Genomic DNA, 21,659 nt, shown 5'->3' with positions numbered 1-21,659 from the left:
CCTATAAATGTTAGTTTTGCTTTAAATAGTAATAAGTATAAAAAAACCCTCGTGGCTATATAAGTGTTGATGTTTATAGAAACACTGATGAATGTTTATATAGATGTTCATTAATATTTATATATCAAATAAAATAGAGATAGAGAAACGGTATATAAATGTTTGTTAAATGAGGCATTTTTGTAGCAAGAGGGAGAGGGCAAAGAGGGACGCAGTCCCTAAATGTTACAATTTTATCCAATAGTATAACACTCCTCTAAGTGAGTCCGCCGAATCCAAGCTGGTTTCCTCTACCAAACCGACATTTGCACAAGAATCAACGTTTCACTCACATGCACACCATCTCTGTGCATACCACACTTAAAGTGGCACATTTGCAGTGTTGGGAGCAATTAATTTTGGTACATGAGCATCTCACTAAATTTAACACTTCATCAGGGGCGCACGGAAGATCACATATTATGGGTTCAAATTCACCATTAACCAATTTTCACCCATATTCCGCTGCTGGTGGTAAACAAAGATGGTTAGGTTAGGTTAGCATCTCAGTATTGCTGGTTTCAGAGCTGCTAAGGTTGGTGGCATATTATCGCTGGAACTTTGTTTTTGGCTAAAGATCCACCATCTCAGGTCGGATAACTTGCTAAAGCTTTTCTTTGTTGGTGAATACACACTGCAAATAAAAGATTCGATTTCTTCAATAACAGATTCAACTAATATTTCATTTTTCCCAAGAGCAGCTAACGCCTGAAATGTAGATGGAGAAGCTGTTAGAAACTTTTTCCAAAAGCTAATTTTTGATTTACCTTTGAAGGCACCTGTAACGTCAGCTCCTGACAATGCGTGAACTCCTGGAAGAGCTTTTACCTTTAACTCTCCCAACGAATCATAAATTGTCGTAAACGTATCTCCTGATTACTTGATCCGATGCTTACAAAGTTTGTGTCTTCTGGAAACAAAGAAAAACGTCTCAAAGCAAGTAACAAAACGTCAGTATCTGGTGAAAATATTCTTATCCTATTGACTCCTCTCTTAGATGTATGTACAGAATGAAGTATTAATTTTGGATCAGCTTCTTCGTGTGAGCTCTGCAAGTCCGTCATATTGTCACAAGCAGTTGTAGCCAATATGAAATTTTCCAAGGAACATAACACTTTGTGATTCGTTTCATTTTCCAGTGATATTAGATGTTTTGAGAAATATTGTGTAATTTCCCCTTTCGTCGATGCATGAGGGGGCAGCTTTTTTAGATTTGTGTTTTTAAGACTAGTTTTATCACTAACTATATATTGTATAGGGTCTGCTCCTTTTTGCCTTCTGACCCTTTCCATTGATTTCAAAGAGTCGTGTTTATACGAGTCAAAAACAACGTGAATTTCAGAATATGTAGAATATTTTTTTTAAATCTTGGTTGAACACTGATTTGACAAATCAGAAAAGTATTCCACATTTTTAAACGATAACATTTGCATTTCTGCCATACCATCGACAACTGCTACACTATAAGGCTGTTTTAAGTTATCTACATCCACATCACTAACTTTGGAATCATTGTGAACGAGCTCTTCCAGAAGATGCCTAATTTTATTTTTTCCCAGGCCATGAATCATTGAGCCATCGGGATAGAATAAAGACCGTGGCAAGGCAGTTAATTCATATTTTCCAATAATCTCCTTTAAGTTAAATCAGCACGACTTCGACATATAAGAACGCATCGTGAAAACATGATTAAATCTTGTTTAAGCTCTACTATCCCTGACTTGGTTTTAACAACAATCTTTTTAGTCACGGACTAAACTTGGGGCTCATAGCCCATTATAAAAATTATTAAAATATTAAAATAATGCTAAAAATCGAAAAATATAAAACCATAATATAACTTTATAACAATTTAATAAGAAAGTGTGGTTGGGGTAAGAAAACTACATTCGCATGTTCTTGCACCTTATTTAAACAAGTTGTGCTTACTTTAGTTATTTATTAAAATTATTTATTTATTAAAACATAAAAAGAAAACTTTTTTTTTATTTTAGGGGTGACATATTATAAGGGGTGAATACCACCCTCTGATACTCCAGTGCAAATTTTAATTTAGATTTATTTTAAAATTTGAAACATGAAAAGAATATAGTATTTTTAAGTAACACGCATACATTAAAAGTTACCCCTTTACGTCGCAAGGGGTAAACCCCTTGTCACTTAGCCATATTTTCTGTTATCTTAAATTAAAAAAAGAGTTTTTAAAATTGTGCAACAATTTGTTTCCATAATTTAATTTAATTTAATTTTTGTTTCTTTCGGGGTGTTAAAGGGTTACCCCCTCTGCCATATTTGCTAGAGAGGGCCCATCAATATTCATATTCTACAAGGTTTTCTGAAAATTTTAAGGCATGGCACAATATTGTATCACAAATCTGCACACGGGATCCCATATTTGACAAATTGAAACCGGACTAATATTAATAGGGATAAAAATCTGCCGACTTGTACGGTGGGTATAGCCGTACGAAGGAGTAGAAAATGAGAAAATAAAATTATTCGAGGGCATCTTATATATTCAAAAGGGATGTTATGTAAAACTATGTTCTAAAGAAACTGCTATTCAAAAGACTGACGATTTGGTAGAGGGAGATGAGGGAATCAAAGCGAATGGTCAACGAATCAACAATATCAGATACGCTGACGATGCATTTGTAATGACAGACAATAGTGAAGATCTGCAGAACCTACTTCAAAGAATAAATGTATCCTACAAACAATATGGGCCAAATATGAATTTGAAGAAAACAAAATTTATGAATATTACAAAAAACTAAAATGTAAATACTTCAATATCAATACACAGCACTCCAATAAAAAAAGTCCAACACTACAAATACTTGGGCACAATAATAAATGATACTGTCTAACAATTGCCAGAAATAAAGTCCAGGATTGAGATAACCAGAGAATATTTTTAAAACTCTAATTATAATAAACTAATTTCAGTTTTTAAGTGTTTTCGACCTTATTGTATGGTTCCGAAGCGTGGACCCTTAAAGCAGCCGAAATTAACAAACTGGTGTTCAATTAACAAACGTATATTCGGTCGACAGAGTTACAAATATCGAGGTGTTACGCCGGCACCGTATGAACAAGGAAGAAGAAATACATGAAACCCTTAAGAGGAAAAAAATTGATAATACCAATTACTCCAGAATATTATGTAAGGAAAAATCCAAGGAAGACGTAGTCGGGGCAGAAGACGAACATCTTGGCTGAAAAACCTCAGAGAATGACATATCCATAGAACGACGTCGAATGGATTATTTAGAGCCGCCGCAATTAAGTCAAAATATCCATGGTGATAGCCAACCTCCGTTAGCAAACGGTACTTGAAGACGAAGACGATTTGGACGCGACCACGCAAAACTCATGGCAATTTCTTTAGAAATAATTTCTCTAATTCTTCTCTAAATTCTTTAGGCCACAATTTCTCTCTAAACCACAATTTATTGATTATTTATTTTAGCTACTTCTTTCAATATGTAACCACGCTTGGAAACGTCCAAATGACGTTTTTTTTACTCGAATTTTTCTAACGATCTTTTTTTTTCTGCTCTGATTGGTTAAGGTTGTCGCGCACTTGTCGGAAACGAAACGGGTCGACGCGAAATGAACAGAATGGGTAAAATTCGGCGTTCAAAAAAACAAAGCGTTCGGACTACAATTGAGTGTAGAAATAAAATAGTGCTGGCCATTGCAAGCAATATGGAGGACGAGAGATTGATTTTGTAAGTTTTTCTATCTTTGTTAGTATTAGATTTTGTTAGATTTAAAAATAATCATACAGAATCGATACATAGATACTTTAAAAGAGATTTGTCACAAATGTCAAAGAAGCAGATCCGAAACGAACTGACTCTTTTCGACCATTGAGAGCGCGAGAGGCAACCGATCGAAAATTTCGTTTCGCTTCGGTTCGTTTCGTTTCCGACAAGTGAGCGACAAGCCTTATCCTACATACATGACGCAGTACAAAAGGTTCATGTATGGTGTTCTTCCGCGCCAGAGTAAATCCCAATATCCCCGCTTTGGCTCCCCTATTAACCCGGCACCTTAAATAAAAGTTTGTAATAATCTATATCTCATTTTATTTTTTTTTTTTCAATCATCGACATTTATCCAGTTGTTCTTGACGTATAAAGGGTGTAACTAACCCGACTTTCTTATATTTACTCAGATTTTTATAACAATCCGATACTCATCAAATTTCCATAAACCTTTTCTTGATCCACCCTGTCCTCCATTGTCAGACCGATACCGATAAACCGTCGTCGAACTGTGTGTATACCGGGCTTTAGGGTTTTATGGTGTTTATTTAGTGTCCCAACCCGGTCCTAAACAATCCAATCCAAAGATTGTTTGCCGAAAATAAAATCACCAACCCGTGTAATTGACGAAAGGTCTAATGTTGGCTCGTGCGCGACGAAAACTTCTATACCTTTAGGGCGTTCCTGTTTACTTTGACAACTTTTTAATTGGATCGGATTGATGTTTATAGTCGATAGAATACAATCTCGATATATTTGTTGTATGGTTAAGAAAATAGTTGATAAATCTGATCTATTGGCAGCTCAATAAAATGTTCAATTTTTTTTGTACGGTATCATAATTGCTAAAATATCCTGCAACGGTGCGTCTGAAATCTACAAGACTTTTCATGCAACTTTTATTAAAAGTTTTTTTTTTATCTAATTTAGATACAAATGTGACAATTAAAATTTTATGTCAAGAATGCCAGTTGCAAAGCGAAACAAAGCGGTTTGGAACTCCGCCATTTTCCGCAATTAGCAGCTCATACTTATAATAGTGGAGTGCTTTAAGCCCTTATGGGATACAAACCTCGGAATTCATTTACTGTGAACGAATTTTTACAAAACTTGCATTGTATTTTTAATAAGATATATTACAAAGTTTACCCATTTAAATTCGTTGCTTTCACTTTAGTATTTAAATAAACACACATGTAAATATGCAAATAAACACACATGTAAATGCATACATACAAGATGGCTCCACATTCCGGAAAAGCTCTGTATCAGGATTCCTATTTGAGATTTGCACTTCAAACTTTTTACAAAATATGTGTTTAATGGTAGTTCACATTTCAAAAATATTTTTATAGATGTACAGGGTGAGTCAAATATATATCTATATTTGTTTAGTTCAGTGAATTTGCTATAAAATTCCGGTTTCAAAAATATCTTAATACCATAGAGTATACTAAGTGGTTTTTGAATTATGACCAAGTCCATGAGAACGTCAATCTAGACGTCCAGAGACCTTTGTATGATAACTTCTAATCGATACGATCGACTTATTGTAAGTTTGTCGCTAAGAAACCGCCGTTTGCCAACTTTTCAAATTGATAATGAATTGCACTTAAGAAACGTATATACAGGGTGGCCCATCGAAAACGTTCCGCAAGGTTATGCCTTGGTAATTTTTTTTTGGCCATGGTAATTTTTTTTTTTCAGAAAATTAAAAAACACGTCAATTTTGTTTTGTGAGGGGGGCAATTTTTGCCCCAAAAATGATTGCAAAATCTTCAACCCTCAAAGCGGGGGTGTCATCCCCCATTTTTTTTCAAATAGGAAGGGGGGTCAAGTGGTACCGCATTGAAAAGGGCTTTCTATTCTCTATACTTTCCCGCTTCGTTTTTGAAAATCGGTCGAGCCATTGAGAAAATATGAAGGATTGAAATTTGAAAAGTTTATTTAAACATTTATCAGAGTAAATGATAAGGATAAATTCCTACGACCAATTTGCTGTTTTTTCTTATTATTTCTAGATGTTTACGCATTTTTTCACTTGCCACAAGGATGGACGATCGGGTTAGGTAGAGTGTACTTTCTTTTTGAAAGGTGTAGTTAATCGGCACAACTGTCGGTACTGGGCTAAGGACAACCCCAGGGTTTTTCACGAGGTGCACACATAAAACCCTAAGAAATTGAACGTGTGGGCTGGTATTTTTAGAAATGATATTGTGAGTCCCTTTTTTCTTCCTGGAAATCTAACAGGTGATATGTACTTGGATTTACTGGAAAATACCATCGACCCAGCCCTAACTGACATCATAGAGAACAATCCTGGATACGTTGAAGCGGAACTAATATTTCAACAAGACTGTGCACCTCCACATTACTCTCAAAATGTACGGAATTATTTAAACAATAACTTTCCCATTCGGTGGATAGGACGAAGGGGTGCAATTGAGTAGCCTCCCCGGTCACCCGACTTGACTCCTTTAAACTATTTTCTATGTGGACACATAAAAAGTAAAGTGTATAGCACTCCACCCGCCTCATTAGAAGACCTGCGAAGACAAATTATTGATGTTTGTTGCGAAGTGACCCTGCAAGTTCTTCAGAATGTTCTAGAACGGGTTGAAAATAATTTGTATTACTGTATGGAGGCTGACGGGCAACATTTTCAGCATTTTCTTCATTATTAAGATAAGTTTTTTTAATTAATTCAATTTATGCGTTTTTTGCAAAAAAAGTACTTTTCAAATTTCAGTCTTTCATATTTTCAAAATGACTTGACCGATTTTTAAAAAAGAAGCGGGGAAATATAGAGAATAGAAAGCCCTTTTCATTGCGACGCCACTTGACCCCCCTTCCCATTTGAAAAAAGTTGAGGGATGACACCCCCGCTTAGAGGGTTGAAGATTTTGCAATAATTTTTGGGGCAAAAGTTGTCCCCCTCGCAAACAATATTGACGTGTTTTTGGATTTTTCGAAAAAAAAAATACCCTGACTGTTATGCCTTGCGGAACGTTTTCGATGGACCACCCTATATTAACTAACGGACTACAAGAAGAAGATTAAATGAAGCAAATCTTATGTCAAGAAGGGCTGCTTCGGGACCAAAATTTACTAGATGTGTTGACTAGGCCCAACATTACGAAAAAATTTTAGTGTCTTCTACAAAAGCCAATATTTCCAACAAAAATAAAGCTAATGAGATAAACCAAAAAACAAATCATCGAGAAAGGATGTATCTAGATGATAATTGTTTTTTAAATTTCTTGCTGTTTTAACATATTTCACAGGATGTTTCAAACTCTCACCATTGTGTTTTCTCTCGTATAATTAACAGATGGAGAGTTTCATTTTTAATTTAGAAAAATATACTAAAACGTAAAATAATTTGGCTACACACTGCTTAAAAAATCATCAAAATCGGCCCATTAAAACAAAATATATTAACCTTTAAAATACATCAAAGTTTTAAGGTGTCCAGTTTTCGTGTCTGTGAATGTATTTCAAAAACTATACATTTTAGTCATATACTTTTCTAATAAAACAAACCTTTATTTTTTTACTAGAATCCAAAAATCAATTAATATATAGGGTATTCCATTACAAAAAATATAACTTTGATGTGTAACTTTTTTTGGGAACACCCTGTAGAACTCCATATAATTTTAGAAAATGCTTTAAATTGATTTACACAATCTCACAAAATTTCACTTCAATATAAACTTTTGTTCTCCGTGCAAAAACCGCGTCGTCTATGACTCGCCACCCTGTATAATTCGATATCAATCAAAATTTCAATGATTAGAATATAAGCAGAATAGGTATAGCTTATGCATTAGATTTATTTATTTCAATAAATTTACTTAGAAAAAGAATTAAAAAAATCAAAATATTAAGAAGGAAATAGAAAAAGTATATAATAAATAAATGATCATTCCAAATGATTTGGTCAATCAGTACTACCACAAGATTGACAAAAAAACCTCACTTCACTTCACTGAGTCTATATACTTACCAATTTTTAAGTTTAAGTAAATAAATAAAAATGGAATAAAATCTCATAAATGACGTACTGCATGGTACCTATTATTATCTACCTTATTTATCAAAGTACTTAAAAATTAGCATCTGAGGAGATAAAGAAACATATATTTGTTCATTATGTCAATCATTATAACGTTGAATCCTGTGATTTTTGCTATAATTTTGTGCTAAATATTCTTGAGCTATACTTTTAATATGTTGGGTTAGGATATTATGTAAATTCGGAGAGGGGCGGGACAAATTGACGAAATTAAAATTTTGCCGCCACTGTTATAAATATTACAATTGAAAACGTCATATCAAACTTCTTAAAATATTAAATATTTTTTCATCATTTATTAAATGTTATACACCCTGTATTTTTGATTAAGAAATAAAGTCGAAAGGAAGATACAGATATATAATATTTGATATTAATTTATTATTTCCCATTAAGCACATCATAACATATATACCGGGTACGCCTCAAAAGTGGCTCACCCATAACTTTTTTATTTCTTCAGATAAAAAAACGAGATTTGGTATGTTAGTATATAACATAAATTATGATTGATTGACGTATTCAATTGTTTTCGGTCACTTCCTGTTTCACCGGAAATGACTACAACTTTTGATTTTGAAATGGCACCCCCGGAATTTTGTTACTTTATTCGATAAAAAATGACACTCTGAATAGAATGATATATCATATTATGTCAACTTTTGACATTTTCGAATATGGTTTATTTGAAATTGTAACATGCGATTCATAACGACAATTTGACTAGAAGTCCCAAGTGTGTGGTACCAAATTATTCTTAAAAAATTCTTTTTCCAAATATGCTAATGAGTCAACCTCGTTCCATTAGAAAAAATTGAGATATGATTAAAAATACCATTTGAGCATATTTTAACCGGTCAGGACAAGACCCCAAAAAGATTGAAATTTAAAATAATATAAATAATTTTATTTTAAGCAAAAATGTCAAAAGTTGGCATGTGACATGTCATTATATTCAGTGTCATTCTTTATCGAATAAAAGTCATTTCCGGTGAAAGAGAAAGTGGCCGAAAAGAATTGAATGCGTCCAATCAATCCTAATTTATGTCATATAGTAACATACCAAATTTCGTTTTTTTGTCTGAAAAAATAAAAAAAGTTGAAGGGGTAAGCCACTTTTTAGACGCACCCGGTATATTTACCCTTCTCTAATTTCTAGGTGACGTGATCTATGAATGCAAAGTTCAATACGATCTTACTGTTTCCCATTTCGTCGGCAACAATGAAGTGGTGAAGATGTACGAGAGGTTTCTAACTTGTGAAATTAATGGAGTCAAAGGCAAAGGCATCTCCGAATGGAACTATAACAACTTGAGCGGAAAATTTAATTTGAACCAGTACGTGTGTTAAATGTCTAGACGCACACTTAGTTTAGTAGGTTTAACAATGCACTAAGTAAATGTATTTAAATGGAAAGTTTGTTTAATGTAATAATAAATGTTTGTTGTTAAAAGTTGCCTTTTCTCATGTCATTGATTATATCTATCGAAATAATATATATTTCCGTAGCATTTTTTTTTCCACAGGTATCTTTTCAGATCTACTGTAATCCTCTTCTGAGTGCTAGGTAACGTTTTCCAGTAATTTCCTTTTCAAATCCTCCAAATAGATCTTTGTTAATATATGGCTTAGTGTTACTTAATACAAAGAAACGCACATTTGGCAGGCTGTCACTGACCTAAAATAAATAAGTTCTGTCGTCTCTGCTTCAAATCGACAAAATTCTATACACGACACATGGCTTTGTCCGTCAATCCGATGAGCTTTAGATACATATGAAGCTTAGAATGCTCTGTTCTTCTTCTTAGGCCGCCGGCCGTCTCCCTTCGGAGGTTGGCGATCCAACTGGCTATGATGGTGCATGAAACCGCACCTCTGAAAATTTCAATTGATGTTCTTCCGAACAACGACGCAGATCCTTAAGCCAGGAGTTTTGCCTTCCTCCCACTGATCTCCTGCCTTCAATTTTGCCTTCGATGACCAGTCTGAGCACCTCGTATCGATCACACCTCATGATGTGACCGACGTACTGTAACTTCCTTTCCTTCACTGTTGATAGGAGTTATCTTTGCCCATCCGCCTGAGCACCTCCTCATTTGTCACTCTATTCATCCAGGATATACGCAGCATACGACGATACAAGTACATCTCAAAAGCGTTAATGTGATTTTTCAATGTCTGATTGAGTGTCCAACTCTCAGAGCCGTAGAGAAATACTGAAAAGATGTAGCAACGCAGCATACATCTGCGCAGTTCGAGGCTTAGATCTCGCCTGGAGAAGAGGATTTTCATGGAAGCAAAAGTACGTCTGACCTGTTCGATCTTAGCTAAAATTTCAGTTTTGGGGTCGCAAGCGTCGTTAACGAGGGCTCCTAGATACTTTATGGACGATACTTGTTCTACTACCTTGTTGTTAATTCTGAGGACAGTCTTTCCCGGTGTTTTGGAAAATACAAGTTTAGTTTTGTTAACATTGATGTGGAATGCTATGCTATGTTCTACGATGCAGTCCATCATGTTTTGACGGTGTAGAATGTTGCCAGCCAGCACAACCGTATCATCTGCGAAGCGAATATTGTTGATCAGGGTACCATTGATTTTGATACCATCCTCAATGCTTTCTAGTGCCTCACGGAATACCGCCTCGGGGTAGATGTTGAAAAGGAGTGGGGATAATACACACTCCTGCCTGACGCCCTTCCTAATTGCTACTTCATCAGATGTTCCGCCATCCGCCCTGATCTCTGCAGGTTGGTTCCAGTATAACTGGGTGATAAGTCCCCCTCATCCACCCCTTTGGTTCTAAGAATCTCGGCAAGTTTTTGATGCGACACACAGTCAAAGGCCTTTCTATAATCTATAAAGCAGGCATATATATCGACGTTCATGTCCCCGCATCGCTGTGTAATAACGTTTAGTGTAAAAAGAGGCTCGCGCGTCCATTCCTAAGTCCAAACTGTGTATCGCCAAGTTTAAGTTTAGTCATGGTGACATATTACAAAAATGCCCTTTAAGAGTCCATTTCACTAGATCGAAAAAGTAGCAAAATAAACGTTCAGCAATTAACGTTATATGTAAAACTGACTATACTATATCCGTATTGTAGCACATTTTTAGACAACTTCTTTATTTTTAAGATTTTGGTGGTCAAACATCAACAAAATATTGAAAATCCGGAAATAGATTGAAGTTTTGTGATTAAAGTGATATATAATTTATATGGTTTTGTGACAAATTGCTCGCTAATTTATGGCAAATGCTGAAGCTCTGTAAACCTTAATCAAGCCTTAATTAAAGCAGGTGTGTCTGGAATTTTGTGTGTGACTTAACACGACAGGATCGGGCTAAACCTTAGGCATATTCCTTTTATATATTTCCTTCGGCCACACACCCGCTTTACCCGACCCCTAAGAGCGACCCGAAAGTAAAGCGTAATAGATTCTTAAGGAGGCTTTATTAAAAGAAAGAGTTGGGGTTGGGGTCCAAAAAAATGGAGCGGAACTAGATAATTTCTTTTAAACGGAACACCTTGTATATTATTGCATTTTTGGCTTCCTTTCTGATCACTTTACATAACCCTAAGATATTATTAAATATGTTACGATAGTTTTAGTGATATTAATAAGAAAATAAAAAAATATTTTTTTAGCCTTTTTAATAAAAAACTAAAAGTATTTCAAAATTTTTAATAATTTTGCGGATTGCGGTAATTTTCGAAATATCTTTTTTTATTTCTTTATTAATATATCTGAAACTATCAATACATATTTAAAATTATCTTAGGATTATCTAAAATGATCAGAAATGAAGCCAAAAAGGCAATAATGGGTGTACTTGCCAGAGCCTGTATTATTGTAAAACGAAAATTGTTTCTTGTAGATAAATAAAATTGTAATTGTAATAAAATTATTTAAAATTAATAGAGACAACTTTTCCTAATAAAGTTTTTCAAAATTCAGTCAATAAATCTAGATTATAACCATTTATTATATTAAATGTCAAATTTTACAGACTCATGAGAGCAACAAGTTAAATGTTATTATTCTGTCATTTTTAATATAAATCAAACCAGGAATTAAAAATAGTCTTATCTACCTTAGTCGCCTATCTCTGACATTGTATAACATCAAAATTGAACAAAGACAACTAATTCCTTAATACAACTTTAATACAGAGAGTATGGTATTTCTCACTCATCTTATCTATCTGAATCAAGGCATAAAAGGGTGCACAAGCGTGTAATAATGGGAATTTAGAAGGGGAAGGAAACCCTTTATAGTCATTGTTCTATGCAGATTATCCCGAAGTGAGTATTCAGAAGCTAAAAATAATGTCTTATACTGATTGTAATTTAGATAAAAAGGCTGGTAACAATTTATATACGGGGTGCACCTCAAAAGTGGCTCACCCCTATAACTTTTTTATTTTTTCAAATAAAAAATCGAGATTTGGTACGTTAGTATAATACCGTATGATCGAAAAAAAACGGCGTTCAGTTGGCTTGGAAATGACGATCGATTTCCCATATCATTTTGCATATAGAATGACCAGCGATCTTCATTTCATAGCCATCGTTGACGCCGTTTTTATTCGATCATACGGTAGTATATGACATAAATTAGGATTGATTGACGTATTCAATTGTTTTCGGTCACTTCCTGTTTCACCGGAAATGACTACAATTTTTGATTTTTAAACGGCACCACTCAGTATTTTGTTACTTTATTCGATAGAAAATGTATATACAGTGTATATACATAGATATACAATGACATATCATATGTCAACTTTTTACATTTTCGAATATGGTTTATTTGAAATTATAACATGCGGTTCAGAACGACAATTTGACTCGAAATACCAAGTGTGGTACCAAATTATTCGTAAAATCTTTTAACCAGCCAGAATAAGACACATTAAAAAGAACATTAAGAGGCAGATTAAAAATTAGTGTTTTTAACACACAGCTATAGGACTCTAGATTGACATTTAAAATACAATTTTGTTTTAAGCGAAAATGTCAAAAGTTAACATATGATATGTCAATCTATTCAGAGATTTTCTAGCGAATAAAGTAAAAAAATAACGAGGGTGTCATTTAAAAATCAAAAGTTTTAATTTTTTTCGGTGAAAAAGGAACAAGTGGCCGAAAAGAATTGAATAGTCAATCAATCCTAATTTATATCATATAGTAACACACCAAATCGCGTTTTTTTTATCTGAAAAATATAAAAAAATTATAGAGGTGAGCCATTTTTGAGACGCATCCAGTATAAAATATTAAAACGTGGAAAGTATATTAAAAAAAGGTATTAAGTAGATAGTGACAATAAATATTGTAAAAATAAAGATTCCATATCTAATATATAAAATTCTTGTGTCACATACTCCTCCAAAACAGCTTAACCGGTTTTGATAAAATTTTATATAGTCAGTAGGTCTGAGAATAGGTTATTATCTATTTTTTATACCCCTAAGTGATAAGGGTAGTCCACCCCAATTTTTTTTATAGAAAAAGTATAAAAATGATGTTCTTTAAATTTTTAACCATGAGAAGTTTAAATTAAAATTTTAATATAAAAATGTCACGTTCTTTATCGTCTCTACACCAAGAGGCGATAAAAGGAGTATGCAAATATTTTGCTTCCAATTTTTTCTTCAAAAATCTGTCAATTTCAGTCTGGCTTCGCTCCATTGTGTGTGTTCCAGCCAGACATCCAATTATTTCGTAGGAAATGTCATTTTTGGCTGGACATAAAAGCGATAACAAGCAAGAAATTTTGTACTATACTATAATGACGAAAAATATAATTTAAAAGAAGCTATGGCTTCTTCGGCCAAAATATATTTTCTTAATGTTAAAATAGTACATTCCATGTCTTCTTGGTAAAAGTTATTTTTTATTGATTTGAATAAAACTGATTCCTGTAAAGTTAATAAATAAAACGATAAACATTTTTTTTTTTTCATTTTTAGGGTTCCGTACCCAAAGGGTAAATACGGGAACACTATTACTAAGACTTTGCTGTCCGTCTGTCTGTCACAAAGGTCTATCTTATGAACCGTTATAGCTAGACAGTTGAAATTTTTACAGATAATGTATCTATGTTGCCGCTATAAGAACAAAACTGAAAACAGAATTAAATAAATGTTTATAAATAAAAAAGTACTTTCACTAAACATTATCTTTTAAGTAAGAAGTTTACATAGAATCTTTCAAGTCCTGGGTGGCCGCGTGGTTAAAGCGTTAGGACTTTACGCTGCTATAACGTTGGAACCGTAGTAAGACAGGTTCGAATCCTAGTCAAGGCGACTTTTTTTTAATCGTTTTTTGTTTAATTTTTACATATTTATTTTTACTTTTTACATATTTATTATTGATTAATACAATTTTTAGTAATGTGTTTCTTCATTTTTTTTAATTACTTATACGCGCATTCAATTTCAGCTAAATCGGAAAAGAAGTTTATAATAATATAGTGTCTAATGTTGTATAGATAATCAATGGTACGAAACCCTAAGTGCGCGAGTCCGACTCGCACCTGGCCAATTTTTATTTTTGAAGTGAACCTTCTTTACGTGAGATGGGAGTAAAAATTCAAAGCCATGACATGACATGGCCTGGGCACGACACAACCTTGACTCGCGAGCTAGCGAGAAAAAAAGTGGTAAGTCAAGGAGGAAGTTAAAATGGGTCTTTGGAGTGTCGTAACTCGGGCTCTGTGTGAACTAGAGGGGGTCGAGACTCGGAATGTAGATGGGGCTGAAAGAGCTCCATTTTTTTACCAAGCTTTAAAATTTTAACACCTCGAAGACAAGAAATATAACAGTCCAATGCTTCTTTAGCATATGCCTTAAAAGTAAAAAAACTATATGCTAGAGCTAGTTCCTCCCCTTCTAATAAATAATCAGATCAGATCATTGAACTGTAAGATCATACTAGGGAAGTATTGTACATAAAATCTAGACTACTACTACTGCCATTACCCGCTGACGAGTATTTGACACACATAAGAAGATGATTACGCAAGGCGTTTCCTTTCATGAGCTTTTCTGTGACTGAAAATCCCGATACGTGATGTCATCTCTCTTTCGCACTCCGACATTCAAAAATCTCAAGACTTTGTTACCTCTTTACTTTTTGGTTTGCGTTGTTAACTGAGTTTATAATTCTTCTCCATTGCCTTCTATTGTGTGCTGCTTTCTCCCACTGATTCTGCATGCTTATCCCCTTTAAGTTTTTATGGAAATGAAAAATATCCTTGTACCTTTTGAGTTGTCCACCCGGTTTCCTATTTCCGTCTACAAGCTCACCGTGAAGAAAAGAAGAGATTTCGGTAGGCGGTTTTCTTGTATCCTGCATACGTGACCAGTCCATCTTAAGCGGGACTTAGTAATCATGACTTCGGCACTTTCGCAGCTGGCTTTTTCAAGAACCGACACGTTTGGGACATGGTGGTACCATTTGATTCTTAACAGTTGTCTAAGGTGTCTCTGTTGCAACTTGTTTAATGCGTTTATGTATCGGCGGCACGGTACCCAGGATTCGCTTCCAAACCTGGTAGGGTAGGGAATATTGCTCGGTATACTGCCAGTTTCGTTTTTGTGCTCAAATCATGATTGTAGAAAACCCTGTATTTTAATTTCCAGAATGCTCTTGAGGCGCTGCTAATCTGTGCTGAATTTCAGAGTCGATATTGGCCTTTTCCGAAATTAAACTACTGAGGTATTTAAATTCCATTACATATCCCAATAGCTCTTCTCCAATTTTTATAGCATTATTATGATTTTCCGGGGGACTGCACATGATTTTAGTTTTATCGATGTTCAGCTTAAAGCCCAAAACCTCGTATGCCCAGGTGTATGTGTTCAACATTTCTTCTAATTACTGTAACGTTTTTGCAACTATGAGAACCCAAAATCAAAGGTAAACTTGCTGTAGATCGTTAGTGTCTTATTTAAAAGCGAATATCACCAATAAAAATAAAGATATTGAGATGAATCAAAATACAAACTATCGAGAAAAGATACCTAGTACCTAGATGATCAAATGATTTTTAAATTCCTCGCATTGCTAACTTACTCCACAGGGTGTTTCAAACTTTCACCAAAATATCAACATTTGGTTTTCCGTCCTATAATTGATAGGAGAAAACTTCATTTTTAATTTAGAAAGAGACACTAAAAAGCATAATTTTAGCTATACATTGGTTAAAAAATCATCTAAATTGACCCACCAGAACAAAATAATATACATATTAAACTTTAAATTACATGCAAATTTTAAGGTGCCCGTTTTTCGTGCGGTGTACGTGGTGAGTGTACAACTTTAAATTTAGTCTGTTAAAGATGCAAAATGGTGAATTATAAAGTTTTTTTATAGCAACTGTTAAAATTACCTTCTATCAAAAATAGTAGATAAACTAGTACTTTAACCGCAAGGGTAGATTAAATGATACTTTAATAGCGGGGATAGGTTAAAAACTTTATATTTTCTCGCACGTTTTTTTAATTGCTTCCATTTTTGAAAATTTATGTATTCCTTTTCATAAGTTATTCGGGATTTAAATGGAAGTAGTTTGGATATGGCGTTTGTCGCCTCAGCCTGAATATCTGTTGGTAATTTACTTATTTCGTTTTGAGCCATTTCTGGCTCCAATTCAATCAGCAATCGACACGAAAGGTAATTAAAAAATATTGACTCAAAACTGACAACTAAAGAGACGGCTTCATTTATTTGTCAAATTACATAGAAACCAACGCCAACCCAGCACAATATTTTTTCTACTCATAATAAATTCCTTGAAGTAATAATTTCTGAATATCTTTTAAAACGTAACTCGCTATGAGAAAAAATATTGTTTTATACATGACGATAAAATTGGATTGGAAAAAATAACTATTATCTGTAACTTTTCGAAGACAATTTTTTTTTTCAAAAGCTTTATGATATGGTAGGTAATTATTTACGGCTATCTTTACTCTGCATTGTCTTTGTTATATGGATAATACTTTGTTTCTGTGAAATAAAAATGATAAATAATTAAATACAGTTTAGAAACATATTAACTTCACCCGTCCTCTAAAATTTACCATTTAAAATGAAAATAATTGCTTACTATTTCTAGATATACGATATTTAGTAAGTAGGACAATAAAACATAAAAGAGAAAATGCTTGAAAAGAAAATAGTTCAATTATGTTCTGAACTATTTCTATTTTATACTAAACAACTAGCGTGTACCAGCGACTTCGTTCGCGTCGAATTAATCATTTGTAATGGTGATGATAAAGCAAAGCAAGAATTTCCATTAACATACAAACTGGATACAATTTTCTCACATTTATGTCAGCATGAGAAAAAACAGTATGGCGAGATTAATATATAACTTGGTAATATTTGAGGGGTAGTTTTATCTCGTTGGAATTTGACTTTCGAAAAATCCGTTTGCCAAAAATAACCTTTTACGTCAAGCAGTTTAAGCAGAATCGTGGTTAAGAAATAACCCAACTTTTTGGAACACCGTGTATGACTTTTTAAAAAATCAAAAATTTGTAAAAAAACAAAATAAAATATACGTGTTTAAGCGTTTTTTCAGAAACTTGACCGTTCTTTAAATAAAAAAATATTGTAATATTTGAGGGGTGGTTTCACCCTCTTGGAACTGGAATTTCGAAAAATCCCTTCTTATCGAGCCTCTACACCCTAGAATCAACCTGTATCCAAAATTGAGCTTCTTATGTTACGTGGTTTGAGCAGGATCGTGATTAATCAGTATGTCAGTCACTTAAGGATTTTATATACCGGGTGCATCTCAAAAGTGGCTCACCCCTATAACTTTTTTATTTTTTCAGTTAAAAAAACGAGATTTGATATGTTAGTATATATGACATAAATTAAAATTGATTGACGTATTCAACTGCTTTCGGCCACTTTCTGTTTTACCGGAAATGACTACAATTTTTTATTTTTAAATGGAACCCTCGGTATTTTTTTACTTTATTCGATAGAAAATAACACTCCGAATAGAATGACATATCATATGCCAACTTTTGACATTTTTGCTTATGATTTATTTGAAATTATAACTTGCGGTTCGTGACGAAAATTTGACTCAAAATACCAAGTGTGTGGTATCAAATTATTTTAATTATTAAAAAAATGCTTTTTCCAAATATGCTAATGAGCCACCCTCGTTCCTTTTGAAAAAATTGAGATATGATTAAAAATACGATTTGAAAATTTTCTAACTGGCCAGGACATTAAAAACATTAGATCCAATCTATTTTTCCAAGGCTCTTTGATTAAGAATTAGTGTTTTTAACATAGAACTGCAACTCTAGATTGAAATCTAAAATACAATTTTTTATTAAGCGAGAATATCAAAAGTTGGCATATAATATGTCATTCTATTCAGAATGTAATTTTCTATCGAATAAAGTAAAAAATACAGAGGGTGCCATTTATAAATCAAAAGTTGTAGTCATTTCCGGTGAAACAGGGAGTGACCAAAAACAATTGAATACGTCAATCAATCCTGATTTATGTCATATACTAACGTACCAACTTTCGGTATTTTATCTGAAAAAATAAAAAAGTTATAGGGGGTGAGCCACTTTTGAGACGCACCCAGTATTCAAAGTTCTTGTTATTACGAAGTATTTTCTTCAGGAGAAATTCAAAACAAAAGACTTTGATAGTTTACCCCTTATAAAGTTGCATGCGATTCTGTCGTGTATTTTGAAGCGAACAATTTTAACTCAATTTTCTTCTATTTTTCTATCAAACGCATAGCACTGTAAACAATGTTCTATTCAGTTCTGCATCATGCGTTTAAAACTTTTCATAACACAATATTCTATTTATAGCTTAAAGCATATTCAACGACACTGCTTTACATTTAAATGTCACTTTTTGTTTCAAAAGGATGCAAATATAAACGAATAAGTACGGAAAAACGCGAGAACTTAAAAGCTGTTTATAAGAAAAAAGTAAGAAGTGGAGGAAACTGCTCATAAATTTAAATGAAAATATTGGAAATTGAATCGAGTATGACGGAACTCGGTCTGAAAGGTTTTTCTTCCAGACGGATTAAAGTTGAAGGCAATTTAGGAGGAAAATGCCGAAGACTAAACTTATTAGGTTATTTTGTTGTCGAGTGCTGAATCTAATTTGAAATCTGAAATACGGGACACAATTCACTTTCGAAAACTAAAGGAAAGTTTGACAATTTCTTGAAGTTTGATGTTTTAGAAAAACAAATTTTTTTCACGTGTTTCTTTAATATAATTTATGAGATGTTTATTGATTTTGTGCAGCTTTCTAAGCTTTATTTTACTCTCCGGACACATAGCAGAGTGTCCGGTATCCCTGTATTGTAGTATGCTTAGGCTGTAAAGCTACAACTAGTCCAGATTTTGTTATGCTACAACTGTCCATGGATCGCTGAGCGATCCATTTCTAACAAACACAGGAGTTAGGCAGGGAAGCGTCTTAGCGCCTCTCCTATTCAACATATTCATGGCAGCGCTCCCTATTATAGTGAACAGAAAAATGCAGGAAAGAGAGATGTGCAACATAAAAAAGACTCAGGGCAAAAACACGTGTAGAATTCATCACAGAACACCAATACGCTGATGACTGCGCTCTGCATCCTAGTCAAATCTACTCCTATACCGGTTGCGTCACAAAAGTGGCTCACCCGTATAACGTATTTATTATTTCAGATAAAATAACGAGATTTGGTATGTTAGTATATGACATAAATTAGGACTGATTGACATATTCAACTGCTTTCGGCCACTTTCTTTTTTACCGGAAATGACTACAATTTTTTATTTTTAAATTTAGGGAATATCTGTAAGACCACGTTAAAGATAACTTTGTACCCTAGACCCTTGCCGCCCCCAGTTCACTAATAAAAATTCAAGTAAATCTCTTTATAATAGTGTCTACATATGGATTTTTTTTATTGAGTATTAAAAAGAGTTGATGCTTTATTTAAAAAATTGACATAGGTATACCGGGTGCGTCTCAAAAGTGGCTCGCCCCTATAATTTTTTTATTTTTTCGGAAAAAAAACGAGATTTGGTACGTTAGTAAATGACATAAATTGGGATTGATTGGCGTATTCAATTGTTTTCGGTCAGTTCCTGTTTCACCGGAAATGACTACAACTTCTGATTTTTAAATAGCACCCTTGGTATTTTTTACTTTATTCGATAGAAAATGACACTCTTGATAGAATGATATATAATATGTCAATTTTGGCATTTTCCCATATGGTTTATTTGAAATTGTAACATGAGGTTCATAACGACAATTTGACTCGAAATACCAAGTGTGGGCTATCAAATTATTCGTAAAAAAATGCTTTTTCCAAACATGAGCCACCTTCGTTTCATTTGAAAAAATTGAGATATCATTAAAATGCCATTTGGGCTTTTTTTAACTGGCCGGAACAAGACAGTAAGAACATTAGACGATCACATCTATTTTTCCAAGGCTCCTTGATTAAAAATTAGTGTTTTTAACACAGCCGTGGCACTCATCACAGATTGGAATTTAAAATACAAATTTTATTTGAGCGAATATGTCAAGAGTTGACATATGATATGTCATTCGATTCAGAGTCTCATTTTCTATCGAATAAATTAAAAAAATACCTAGGGTACCATTTAAAAATCAAAAGTTGTAGTCATTTCCGGTGAAACAGTTGAATACGTCAATCCGAAAACAATTGAATACGTCAATCAATCCTAATTTATATCATATACTAACATATGAAATCTTGTTTTTTTATCTCAAAAAAAATAAAAAAGTTATAGGGGTGACCCACTTCTGAGACTCATCCGGTATACTACTACCTACTACCTACTACTATTCGTCTTACAGTGCCATACTCTATATAGAGCATCGGCTACCTCTCGCATGTACTTGTGATGTGTGTCATCAGTGTTTCTCAAGTACACGGGACCTACAATTTATTGCCGAATCCGAACGGCACTATACTATATGAGAGGCTGTACAAGGCAAATCAAGGTAGTTTGCCATTGCCTTCCTTGAGGTGGCGCATGGCGGCTCGTTGGTCGCTTTATTTAGATAAATAAATATTTTTATTTAAATAAATAAAGCGACCGTACTGGCTAGGGATCGAACACACTTAACGCTGGAGCTACGGCCGGCCACCGAGACAACTTCTATTACATATTTTTAAATGAAACATGAATTTTTCTGCTTTTCTCTTGCGAGTTTTTTTGGGATAATTATACTTAAACGCGCTGATATGCAATTTTTAGTGGGCTGACTATTTAGTTGCAAAAGGTAAAACAATACATCCTTATGGAACCAATCGATAATCCGAATATTTGATTGCATTTTTAGTCGGCCGACTGTTTAGTTGCAGATTTATAACAAATATACTCTTACGGAGCCGCGCTCACATGCAATAAAATAGTCGATCAATCGGCTACATAAATATGTATTGTTTTCACTTTTGCAAATAAATAGTCGACTAAAAATTGCATGTCAGCGCGAAGGCTTATTGTTTCCAATATTTCCCTCCTTTACAGTATCCAAGCTATTTAAAATGTCAGAGAATTCAAGGCGTCTTATTTTTCAAATAAATATTTTTTTTAGAAAATATGCGATAATTGTTTTGAATAGTTTATTTAGTATTTTACTGATATAAAATCGAAAAATGCCAAACAATCACGCTGACACTTTCCGTTTGTCACTAAAGTTTCAAAAAAAGTCATACTATACTGTA

The 21,659-nt window shown here is 33.7% G+C and overlaps 2 protein-coding genes across 3 annotated transcripts in view; one reads left to right on the top strand and one right to left on the bottom strand.

Moving 5' to 3' along the window:
- LOC115875501 overlaps window positions 1–9,346 on the top strand; it is a 30,220-nt gene extending 20,874 nt beyond the window's left edge. Inside the window, exon 7 of the mRNA XM_030890975.1 lies at window positions 9,050–9,346. Within this exon, the coding sequence (XP_030746835.1) occupies window positions 9,050–9,240 (191 nt within the window). The 3' untranslated portion in view covers window positions 9,241–9,346. The remainder of the gene's footprint in view (window positions 1–9,049) is intronic.
- Window positions 1–21,659, bottom strand: part of LOC115875498 (beta-alanine transporter) — a 934,216-nt gene that overhangs the window by 433,344 nt on the left and 479,213 nt on the right. The gene's annotated exons all lie outside the window — the stretch shown is intronic.

This window comes from Sitophilus oryzae, unplaced genomic scaffold (assembly GCF_002938485.1).
Source record: "Sitophilus oryzae breed Bouriz unplaced genomic scaffold, Soryzae_2.0 scaffold_1389_pilon_pilon, whole genome shotgun sequence".
Lineage (NCBI taxonomy): Eukaryota > Metazoa > Arthropoda > Insecta > Coleoptera > Curculionidae > Sitophilus > Sitophilus oryzae.
Note: the sequence above shows the minus strand (reverse complement) of the source record. Positions and strands in the feature narration are given on the sequence as shown.